Source organism: Seriola aureovittata, chromosome 16 (genome assembly GCF_021018895.1).
Source record: "Seriola aureovittata isolate HTS-2021-v1 ecotype China chromosome 16, ASM2101889v1, whole genome shotgun sequence".
In the NCBI taxonomy this organism is placed as follows: Eukaryota; Metazoa; Chordata; class Actinopteri; order Carangiformes; family Carangidae; genus Seriola; species Seriola aureovittata.
Window position 1 is genome coordinate 19,080,366 of NC_079379.1, and position 12,049 is coordinate 19,092,414.

The following is a 12,049-nucleotide window of genomic DNA, read 5'->3' on the forward strand; positions in this document are numbered from 1 at the left end:
GTCAAACAGCCTTCTCACCTCTCGCAGTAAAAGTGTCAGAATTAACAATGGCTACACATGGAAGCACCCATCTCAAACCCTGGGCGGCCGATGTTTTGACATAATAATGAAATTAGCAGCAGGACGTGAAACCACTTTACGACCTTTTGGGGTCATCCTTGCTGTGGATCCCAGGGAAAGGACCAGACAAGGAAATAACTCTCATGGAACAGAGACGGACGCTTCACTCAACAAATTGATGCGTACTGCACAAAGGAAAATCATCCAAATTATACACACGATGATCTGTAGTCTTCATCTCTCGCTCTCTGTCTTACACATACACACACACACACACACACACACACACACACACACACGCACACACACACGCACGCACACGCACACGCACACGCACACACACACCAGTATACTTTCTCTCTTCCTCCCACATTTAGTTGCTTCTGAGATAAGAAACTAATTCCCGAAGTGATCCAACACTGATATTCCTCCTTGGTTAAGCACATGTCTGAGTTAACGTGAATTAGCTGTCCAACTATTTAGTAATCCAGTTAATATCACTCAGCAAATGTTTTTTATGAAAATGAGTTCAACTCTCATGTCTGTGTGTTATGAAATGGCCAAGCTATGAAATGCTGAGTCCTATCTCACGACAACGACGGACCAAGAAGTCAGCAAAGGCTGCCTTGCCTACAGACTTCTGCCTGGTCCATCGACCCTGGAGTGGGGTCACCAGATCAGCTGAGAAGCCCCTCTAGCTGACCTTCACTGCTCCTGGACAACCGGAGAGTCACGAGCGAATCCAGCACTGACCCAACCACTTTAGGTCCAGGAGAAAGGAGGTTCAACTCTGAGACGATGCTGCAAACTTAGGCAGACTTTGTTTGACAAGAGCTGATGCCGGATAGTGCTCTGAATTCTTATTTTTAAGTCCTAGAAAAGTTGATTATACCTCTAGCGTTTTGTTAAATTCTGGAAAATCTTAATTTCACTATTGCCAGACAATTATATTCATCTGTTGTGTTCATCATTAATGCCTCATTTATTCAGTTGCTACAGTGACTCATCGATCGAGATACCTGTATTGACAGCTTACTACTTCTGATTATAAGACTGACTGACTGATTATTTTGATTTGTCCATTTTCCTTCAAATGAAGGCGGTGCTCCAATTTTCAATAAGTGCAAATTTAAATTCTCATGTAGTAGCAGCTAGACTTCATCTCCATCATGCGTTCCATCATACATTATACATTTAAAAACAGCAATAATCACCAGAGTTGGCCTCTGATCATTTTTGCTGTCAAAGCATAAGCACACCAAACACACAACATTGCACCCACATGCATACATGCATAATGTAAATGGAGAATGTGCCTGGCTACAGAAACCATTTTAAATACCTGACCTTGTGATTTTTCATTTCACTGTCTGAAAAAGTGTGAACATATTAATCTTTACACTCTTGCTGAGGTTTTAGTCTCTATTCAAGCCCCTGTGTGCTTTCCTTGTTGAAGGAAACATACTGTTTCGTGGAGTGAAAGGAGAAGACAGTGATCTATCACAGTAAGACAAAGCCATCTCTTTCTTCTAGCCTTGTGACCTAAGAAACTACTGCTCAATGCAACCATGGCAGTGCAACTACCTCAGCTACTCTACCTCTTCAATCAATCAGTGCCTCACTTTTTGTCTCACCCTCTCCTCAAAGTATCTTAAATTACCGTCTATGCAAGGGATTAACATGTGTATGGGTGCTCATATTGTCTTAATGTAAGATATGTTTTGCAATTTACGGACATAAAATATCTTCAAATCAAATAGACACACTTGACAAACATTTTCCTTGAGCAACACTTGAAAACTATGTTCTGTAAGTTGGATATCAATGTGTGGAGATGTGTATTTGCTATAAAACCCATCTAAATGCAATTATATACATTGGATATGCAGCTTAATATTAAGTGTCATTAAATACAACACCACTAACACCTCAGTGCCCAACCTACAGCTGCTCAGGGATTCAACCTTGCAATTTCCCTCTTCTGTGACTTTCAGGATATGGACTCTCCCCACTGTTTTCAACTCAGTTTCATTCTCCTTCCTCTACTGCTCGCTATACGCCTCTCATCTGTGTTTGGTGTGTCCCGCTGTTGGAAAGTAATCCCACCATTACAAACAGAGGCAGTCCCTCATCTGCTCCCAAATTCACTCTGGCTGTTCGGCTATCATCTGCAGTGAAAGGGGCACGGGGAGGACAAACGTGTCCAGAGATATAGAGAATGCTAAATGTTGTTTATACCCAGACATGAAATTACCTGTCAGTTTGGGTTGAAAAGGGAGCCAAGTAATATTATTTTAATCACCTTGGCCAAAGAACACCATTCTGCCTGTTTTCCTTACTGATTTTCAGGCTGAGAAAACTCTGTCCCCCAGGAGAAGAGTCAAAAAATAGTTTAAGGGTTTGCACCATGACACCATTTAGGCTCTTTGTGTGTTAAGACATATCAGTTTTACTGTTCTTAAAATAATGCATATTATATTTATGTCAGCTGGCAGCAAGTGACAGGTGAACTGGAGATGAACTCTACATAAAAAAAAAGATCAGGTGGATATACCATCTACTTGTCTATGTTCTCAGGTGTGTTGCAGATATAGGGAAAGTCTTATTTTATTAAAATAAATAAAGCGAAAAGGGGGAATTTTGGAACCATGATGCAATATGAATATGATGAGCTAAATAGAGCACAGTCATTTTCGATGAGATAATGCACTGAATAAGGTGCTGGGAAAGCAACCAAATGGATGCCCCAAAATAGCAGAGCTAAAACAAACCACATAGCTTTCCTAAACCTGCAAATGCATATTCACATTGTTATTACGATGAGGAACTAGGTCAGACGTATTTTTCAGCTAAAAAAACTGAAACAGGTTTGGATAAGCCGTGTGCCAGACAGTAAAGAAGCCACTGACATTGTATTATAACATTATACAACAAAATACTGATTTACATAATCTTACATTTTAGCAGAATTAACATAATGTAATATAGAAAACTGTGATGTAAGGGAATAAGTAATAGGTCATAAGTAGTAACGTTGATGTATGGCAGGTTAGAGCATAATAGATAACATTACACTAGATCCCATAAGGCACCTGACATAACCAATGGCGAAAATCACCCAAGTACATTTGATCATATACTGCACATGAAATTTGAAGCACTTTACTTGAAAACTTCCATTTGATCCTACTTAACGCTTCTGCTTCACCACATTTCTGTGGCAGCTTTAGTTCCTAGTTAGTTTGACATAAAGATTTTTCAGACATAATACACTGGCTTATAAAATTTTATGAATCGTTTACGCTTAAACTACCAACAGTATGTAAAATCTTTAGCTACAACTTGGCAGCTACAAGAGTAAAGTGCTGCTAACATGCTAATGCATCATAATAAGAGTCCGATTATATACTCACTTACACTGACAAAGTAAATTCAAGCACCAAACTTAATATAATGCACTGTAATGCAAGCCCAATCAGTAGAACCCAAAGCAATATTAACAAATAAACCAATACTTCAGCCACACAGCATGGTAACACTTGATCAGCATTCATAACATATGAGAAGAGCATCTGACTCACCAACACAGAGTGGGAGGGGGCTGTTCCATGCCCTCCTTTCCCCCCTCAGGCATGTGAGCACCTCTGGGCCTTTCAGAGTGTAGCCTGGGTCACAGCTATACGACACAGTGCTTCCTGCAAAATGCCCTTTGTCCTCCCTCTTGTAGCCAAACTGAGGGACACCTGGATCCTCACATTTCACCAGCTCAAAACCTAAGAGAGAGAGAGAGAGAGGGAAAGGCAAGGGAGGTACAAGCACAAATATTAGGAGGTAATGGAGAAGGCAGTATGATTGTTATGTAGCAAAGGCAACAAGGAGAGTTAGAAAAAAGAGATACAAGCATACATAAACCATCCTAAGATGTAAATATTAAATTTAAAGCTGGGTGTTTTTTGAGAGGGAGAGCTTTACTCACTAGTGAAGTGCAGTTCAAAGCCTTTACTGGTGTTATCTGCATTGCTGATGAACTCCAACCACATGGAGCTGGAGGTGGAGTTCAGGGTTGTGTCTAGCAGCTCGCTGCCTGTAAACACCCCCAGCAGACGAGCGTTATTACTGCTGCCGTCAAAGACCTGAGAGGGAGCGAGAGAGAGAGAGTGGGAGGAAGGATCTGGATTAAGATGATCAGGTGTGCACACAGATATATACTAACAAGGCAGCATACACACACGGGTGGGGCACATCTCCCCCTAAACCCTCACTTTGAGCATGTCATCCTCTTCCAGTCTGAAGTCTCGTGCTCGTAGCTGGATGCCTTTGCCAGGCTGCGTTTGGATAGAGTAGATGCACTCGTGGTTGTTGCCGTAGTAACCGGGGTAGTTGGGTGAGAGCAGCACCCCTTGCATGCCAGTCACGGATGAGCCGCATTCAGCTAGAGAAAAAGAGAGGGAGCGGGGAGAGACAGAGAGAGAGACAGAGAGAGAGAGAGAGATAGAAGAGGAGATAGGAAGGGAGATGGTGGTGGTGTTGGAGAGAGCAGAGGACATGTCAATCGCTATATGTTTGAAACTCAAGAGTGTATTTATTCATGCTGTCATGCATAGGGAGATGGGAGAGGTGATGGAGAGAGGAATATGGTCACTGACTATACCTGAATGGTGAGTGGCACATCATCATTATCACACTGCAATCTCAATATGATTAACAGTAATTTCAGCTCTATTTGAAAATTGCCTTTTCTGAATCACATCAGTGAGAGTGAAAAAAAAAAGGGCGGGGGGGGGGGGGTCTATAGAAAAATACCTGAAAGAATTTAAATGAACCCAGATTTTGAGCTTTATGAATGCAGTGAGGTAAGATGAGGTAAGTGATGGGACTGTTTGGTATCAACTTTCTGAAATAAGGGTGAATATGATAGAAGTATGAAAATGAGGATATGTGTCGTCCCTGTCGTCCTTCAAAGATCTGCACTCATCTGGAGGCCAAAACGAACAAGAGCTACAAGCTACAGAAAGCTCACCAGGAGCCAAAGAGGCAGCCAAGTGAATGTTCATAAATTTTTGTCAGGGAATTGCTTGACCCACTTCACACATGCGTAAACACTGGAAAACAAACATTTTCAAACCAATCAGATATTATTGGTGTGGGTAAAGAATATAAATATGACTTCACTAAATGTGTATTTATTAAGCTGTAATTACTTGTTTTCAATACAGTATTAAAATCTTGATGTGTACAAATTACTCTCTGAGTTTAAAATCATGAAAACTGTGCAGTTAGTAAAAGTATTGCCATGAAGTAAGATAAAACACAAGTCGGTCAATCATCATCATGGTCTGTGCTTTACCAATCATTGGGACTATCAGTCTAAAATTAATATTCATACCAACACACAAATGTAGCTCTTAAGGTTTGGTGCATCATAGAATCAACACAATGACCTAAATCTTTGCAGTTTGACCCGTCATGTTTTCCAAGCACTAGCAACGAGCAGCATCAATAATTAACATATTTCAGCTCCTTAATGTCATCCTCATTAGAGCTGCTGCTCTATATAATTTGGACAAAGTCAAAAAGGCTGTTTCTGGGAAGCTATCCAATGAAGACACAAAACGTGGGTGGATGAAGAGATGATAATGAGGAGAATTGAAAGGGAAATGTCTCGTCTTCCAATGTGACCGACAGTTTTGTACATTTCTTAATGAGTGGGTGTATGTTAAAGGGGTGGTGTGGTGTGATGGCATTGTGAAGGGATTACAGGGGGAGTGACAAAAGCCAAAATAAAACATGTGACCACCTACCAACACACCTTGGCAGAGGGGAACTCCACACCCGCCTCCTGCCCCCTAAGCACACCACCCTCGCCGGACCCTCTAGTCGGTAACCTGGGAAACAGGAGAAGATGAGGGCGTCGCCCACGCCATACTGCAGGCCCTTTCTGGTGCTGTAGGGTGGGATTCCAGGATCCTCACACGGCTCCAGATCATACTCTGCAAAAAGAGACAGAATATAAAGTAAAGGTGTGAATGTACGGTAAATAATGTAATAATGATATGTGGCTTTTTCTTTTCTTTTTTTTTGGTTTTTATTCTTTCCCAGACAATATCACACCATCAATGCAACTTTCTTTGATGTATAAATGTGTGAAAGTGTAAATTTAACATATATTAAGACATGCTTTGAAATGTTTCCAAAAATGATATGGAGGGTAAGTTGAATCCCTTCTAAATTCAATTTCACATCTAAAAATCACAAGACCAATTGTCAGTTATTAAAATTATTCAAGCATCATGTTCCTCAGAGAGGTCATTGTGAGTCATGAAATCGTCATCCATTTAGCCACTGCTTTCCATCCTTCCTGTAAAGCTAAATACTATTTGAGATGAGTAGTATTTGTTTTTTTAAACTGTCAGATATGTAATATTCTTTTTACTCCATCCAGGTGTTCATATCAAGAGGCGCTGTGAGAGCAAAAGGAGGTGAAGTGATGCTCTCAGAAGGTAAAGGGCCATTTGTGCTCTATTCTAAAATTAATATATTCTCTTGATGTTAACCATTTAATTTTTCACTCTCAAGTGCATGTGATTACACATTTCCAGAAGACAAACTTGGATGACATGTGGTAGCCTCTTCCTAATCATGCATGGCTGTTTGTGTCAATAACCAATTGAAACAGGCTATTGTTATTAAAAGGTCATGTCAAGTCTCTGATCCCCACTCAGGGGCCTGAGCCGTACACTTTCAGTCTCTTCTAAATGATTAGCGTGTCTCTGCACTGTGACCAGCACTTTCAGCTGACCCTCTCTTCCTCCCCTCAGTGTTTTGAATTACTAAATCCATTCTCACCGGAGAAAGTGATGTTGAATCCCTCGTAGGAAACAGAGAAGTCGGAGAGAAAGCGGATCTGAGCCGTGTAATTTCCAAACAGGCCTGCGCTGAGAGGCGGAGGCAGTGTGGAGCCCGTCAGTCTCCACAGGGGCTGAGAGAAGCTGCCGTTCTCTGTCACCAACAAATGGTCGTGAGGGCTCTCCAGGTGGAAGGTGTGGAAGGTGAACTGGACACCTGAATAAGAGAGGAAGAAAGATCCAGTATGTGTTTTTTTATATACATTTTTTATGTTTGAACCTTTGGATAAGTACAAGTTTTTGTGGCACCTGTGGCTCAGCTAATGAGAAGTTCGGTGGTTTGATACCCAGCTCCTCCAGTCAGTGTGTTGAAATATCCTTTGACAAGAGACTCAACCCCAAAAATTAATGATGGTGGCTCTTCCATCAGTGTGTGGGTGTGATGTATGTATATGTGTGTGTGTATGGGTGAATGTGGCATGTATTTTAAAGCACTTTGAGTGGTCTTTAAGACTAAGTGCAGTCCATTTACCATATTAATATATATGTATAAATAATTTTAGATTTTTGCAATTTGGAATTTGCAGTAAAGGAAGGAAAAAAAGTAATTACACAACAAATCTTCTAATTCAGTCAGAGAAAAATGTTTTTCAGTTACAGGCTAGAGTCTTTGGATTCTTGTGAAACTATTGAATATAACATGTGAAAATATTCTCAGTTTCATAATGCATACAGCATTGATTCCCTGTCTTCCTCCCCTACAACTTATCAAACACATTACACTCGCACAGAGCGAGCATCTGCAAATAAGACTGTGTCAATTTGATGTGAGCGCACTACCAAAGGTGACATGACTGGAGAGTCTTCCTGTGGCGCTGTAGCCCTAGGCCAGCCTCTCAGCACTCCAGTCATCCAGAGACAGCTTGTTCGGCAAAATAAAAAGGCCACACGGTAGGGGGAAATGACATTGTAAGGGAAATTGAATTTGACTGCTGCATGTGTTGACACGGAATTTCTCTGCTAACCTTTGCCATGGGAGGTCTCGATTATCCACGTGCAGTTCAGGTTGTGCGGGTAAAAGTCTGGAAAGCCAGGTGACAGGATGGTGCCAACGTTGCCCTGGATATAACCTCCGCATAAAGCTGACGGATGGAAACACGCAGGAGATGGATGAGGGAGAGAAATGAAAAAAGAGCAGAGAGGTGAAATCAGAGAGGGCAAAGATGGCAGAAATAAAATTTTCAGAAAGAAATGATGAAACTCGTCCGTGCATTTACAATGTGGTAAAACGCATTTTACCAGAGATGCCCTTCAAAACAGCATAAAAAGGAGTCGTATCATCAATATCATTACAGAGTGGGCAGAAATCAATACTGTCCTTAAATATAAAAGCATTTACAGATGAGGAAAGGGGGAAACATCAAAGGGTAAGCTCACTGTCGTACATATAAAACATTTATGATGAAATGAGGAAGAAACTTCAAAAACTTCTAAAACAAGAGACGTAGAAAGAAAAACTATCATCTTATATGGATTTTATAATAAGTCAGAAATATATAGCAATTTAAATGTGATGCAATATGAAGCAAAGTGCTCAAAATTATTTCTCATGTTTCATCTGCAACAACATACAACAATGAATTCAGCTTTAATCCCATTTATGAATAGGAGGAAATCTGGCAGGCGACTATTCATTTCTAGGTCAATATTACATGGAACATACCATCACAGCTAGGCAGGGGGCGGCTCCACTGAAAATTGGGTTCACATTCTAAAGGCTCTGTGTCGCTAAGTGTGTACCCTGCTTCACAGCTGAATGTCACCAAAGCGCCCACATAGAAGTCATTGCCATGTCGCTGTCCATTGACAGGTATTCCAGGGTCCACACAGTGATCCGACTGTAACTGCAAAGCTACAGAGGGAGGGGACAAAGAAAAGAGGAAGAGAATAAACACACGATCAAAGACACACTGACACATAAACAGAAAATCCACCTGCTTGCAGTGTAATTACGCTTTTATCCTGTTCTCAATAGGTCAAGTGCAGGTCAATGAATTTTAAAAAGGTAGTTTGCATTCTCAAGGCAGTTTTGATAAATTATTTACACAAACATCCTTTATCAGGCTAACAGGAATGAACCAATGAGAAGTTCCAGAGCTCTTTCCCACTCCACCTAGCACTGAGTAGCACTCACTAGTGAATTACTAACCATAGCCAACCGTAAGTGCAAATTGTTACCGGTTTGGGCAGCACAGGTAGAAATGAGGGGAGGATTATTTTAAGGATTGAATTACAGGATATGTGTGTGTGCATGAAGCAGCGTATATGGAATTTTGAGCACGGCGATGTGTGTCAAGGCAGGGATATCTGACAGAATAATCTTATCCCATTTACTTTCTAATTATAGGTGTTCTAATAAGAATGGCTTCATGGTGAAATCGAGAGCCTGCGGACACTGTATTTACAGCCATGACTCAATAGCTTTTACAAGCAAATTGAACAAGGCTTACGGCTGCTCTGTCTCTGATTTGGTCTCTATGTGATGGATTCATTTCTATTAGGGCCTGTGAAGCATGGGTGCATGAGCCCCTGTTTTATAGTATATCTATCCTGTATCTTTGCGTACAGGTTTGACTTTGTGCTCAACTTCACAGGACTCTAAATTCTTACTTTCATAGCGAATACGGAAGCCGATGTCAGAGTGGCTCTTGTCAGTGGAGAAGAGGAGGTACAGGAAGTTGGAGGTGCTGATGAGGAACTGGGGAACCTGGGTGCCCTGGTAACTGCCAATCAGAGGTGAAGACGGGAATCGTCCATCCCGCACCTCAAGGACGTCATAGTTGACCTCCGTGCGGAACCTGAGAACAGGAAACAAGATGTTTTTCACTGTGATTAAAGCAGCATGTCAACTGAAATGGTAAGGATGAGTAGGCGGGTTATGTATTATTATCTGTGGAATGCAGTGTGGCCCTGTGTCAACATTTACATTGTGAATATTTCAAAATAAATTAGTGTTTTTAGTAAATTACAACAAACAGGGTGGGTTCAGTGTGGGTCATTCTTGCCCCTGGGTATTGAAGCGAGTTTATCTGCTTTTGGGCAAATGGGCAACGGCAAATGAAATTTGGGAAAAAATCTACAAGTCAACCAATTATAAAACCAACTGAAAACTGGAGAGATAAAAAATGATCCATATATTCTTGACATCTGGGCTCAATTAAAATCCTACAACAGAGATTGATGCTTGAATGAAGCTTATCCAGCTGAGCTAACACTCATTTAAACAAGATTTTGGCAAAAGTAAAAATGTCTCTGACTTCAAATAAAGTCAGCTCAGAATAATTTTTTTATTTATTTATCAATCTACGAGTTTCTTAAAAAGACCACTGGTACAGTTCACATTATCAAGTTCTTGCTCAGTGTAATTCTGAAATAAAAAAAGCAACTTTTTATCTTTTCACCAACATCCTGAAACCAGGACGGTTAAATTAATTTTCAAATTTGTATGAGTTCTGACAAAATCCTGAGACATTTGGCATGCTTTGGTGAGTGTGTCTGTGCAGAGTGTGTGCGTGTGCGTGCATACTCATTGTTGTGTGTTTCCGTCTTTGTTGCCAGAGCCACTTCATCTTCAAAGCCATGAATAAATTGCTTAGTTTCAGAACCATGTCATCTAAATGAAGCGGTCTGTGATATTTTATTGATGTTACATAAAAATTAAAGAGAAACAAACATGTTGTATTCATTTTGCATGGTGTTCGTTTTGCATGGCATGTGATCGTGGCAGGGACGAGGATGAGATGGGCTCGCAAGGATAAGCCTTAGTGAAACGCTAATGTGGCGTTTGATCCTGCGACTGTATGTCTCTCTCTTTCTCTCTCTCAAACATCAGGACAAATTACCTCTTCTCCCATCTCTCCGGTTCCCCTTGACAGACCATCTCCATTTACATGCGCATGTACATTGACATACTTGCAGCTCTTGGCTGGGTTTCTCTGTGTGTGTGTGTGTGTGTGTTTGTGTTTAAACTGTAAGGATATCTTCAGATCTTCAGGGAGCGGAGTATCAAATGAAATGATGAAATACTTATGGGTATGTGCTAAATAAAACATAGTGTTATCCTAGTAGGGGCTGTATGTTGATGTGCATTAGATCTACTGCATTACCCCCAGTAAAGGAAAGACAGATGAAAAAGTATTAAAGGAAGTGATAGAAAGCAGAGAGATAAATGAGCGCACATGTTGAAATTGTGAGGAGGTAAAAAGCAGGAAAAATTCAAACTTATTCTGAGAAAAACAAAGGTAGATATCTGGGTGACTCACTTGTCGAAGATGATCTTGATGGGGTAGCCTGGAGGAGCCTCAATGATCCATTCACAGTTAAGGGCCTCCTTATAGAGTTCTGGCCAGCCAGGGGAGAGGATGATCCCACTGGGAGCCCTCAGATCTCCTCCACATGGGGCTAACGGAGAGAGAAGAGGTGAAGAGAGAGAGCAAAAAAAAAAACAGCTGATGTATGACAATGTCCATAGATGATCCCATGCATCAACTGGGGCTCATCCTATTTCTTTTACTGCCAGGGTCTATCTAATGTAAATTGGTGACAGCTCACTTCAAGGTTAACCGTACCTCCTAAGAACATGCCTGTAGTTGTACGTGTGTGTGAGTGTGCATGAGCACAAACACATGCATTACGTTCCTCCCCTGATGCTGTTGTCTATAAATCTGTCATCAAACCACTCCTACAAAGGGGCGCTACTGTCGTTCCTATCAAACGGAGAAAATGGTACATCTCTGATCGCTACCATAAAAGACACTTGAGCACATCGACCTCCTCTCCCCTGCCCCTCATCTCTGTTACTGCTCACTTTGCCATGCATCTCTTTAACTGCCTATCCTTAACCAGAACACACAGGCACAGTGGAGGAGCTTAGTTACAGTGCCAGCTCCTCGCTCCCTTTGAAGTGGAATGATTTAATCAGCCAACTCAGCATACTGAAGGACATCTATAAAACGCATTACACTACAAACGCAGGGGTATGATAGATGGTCTCAGAGGAATACAAAGCTGCTGTGGCACACGGGGGGATGTGACATGTTTTAATAATGGTTTCTCCTTTGCGTATCATGAATGGTGAACCTGAT

At 41.2% G+C, this 12,049-nt stretch overlaps 1 protein-coding gene across 1 annotated transcript in view; it reads right to left on the reverse strand.

Annotated features, from left to right (window-relative positions):
* Window positions 1-12,049, reverse strand: part of csmd2 (CUB and Sushi multiple domains 2) — a 227,600-nt gene that overhangs the window by 89,161 nt on the left and 126,390 nt on the right. Inside the window, exons 17-25 of the mRNA XM_056398872.1 lie at window positions 11,228-11,366; window positions 9,576-9,763; window positions 8,629-8,817; window positions 7,931-8,047; window positions 6,907-7,122; window positions 5,862-6,050; window positions 4,323-4,492; window positions 4,037-4,193; window positions 3,642-3,833 (exon numbers count right to left, since the gene is read on the reverse strand). Coding sequence (XP_056254847.1) covers window positions 3,642-3,833; window positions 4,037-4,193; window positions 4,323-4,492; window positions 5,862-6,050; window positions 6,907-7,122; window positions 7,931-8,047; window positions 8,629-8,817; window positions 9,576-9,763; window positions 11,228-11,366 — 1,557 coding nt within the window. The remainder of the gene's footprint in view (window positions 1-3,641; window positions 3,834-4,036; window positions 4,194-4,322; window positions 4,493-5,861; window positions 6,051-6,906; window positions 7,123-7,930; window positions 8,048-8,628; window positions 8,818-9,575; window positions 9,764-11,227; window positions 11,367-12,049) is intronic.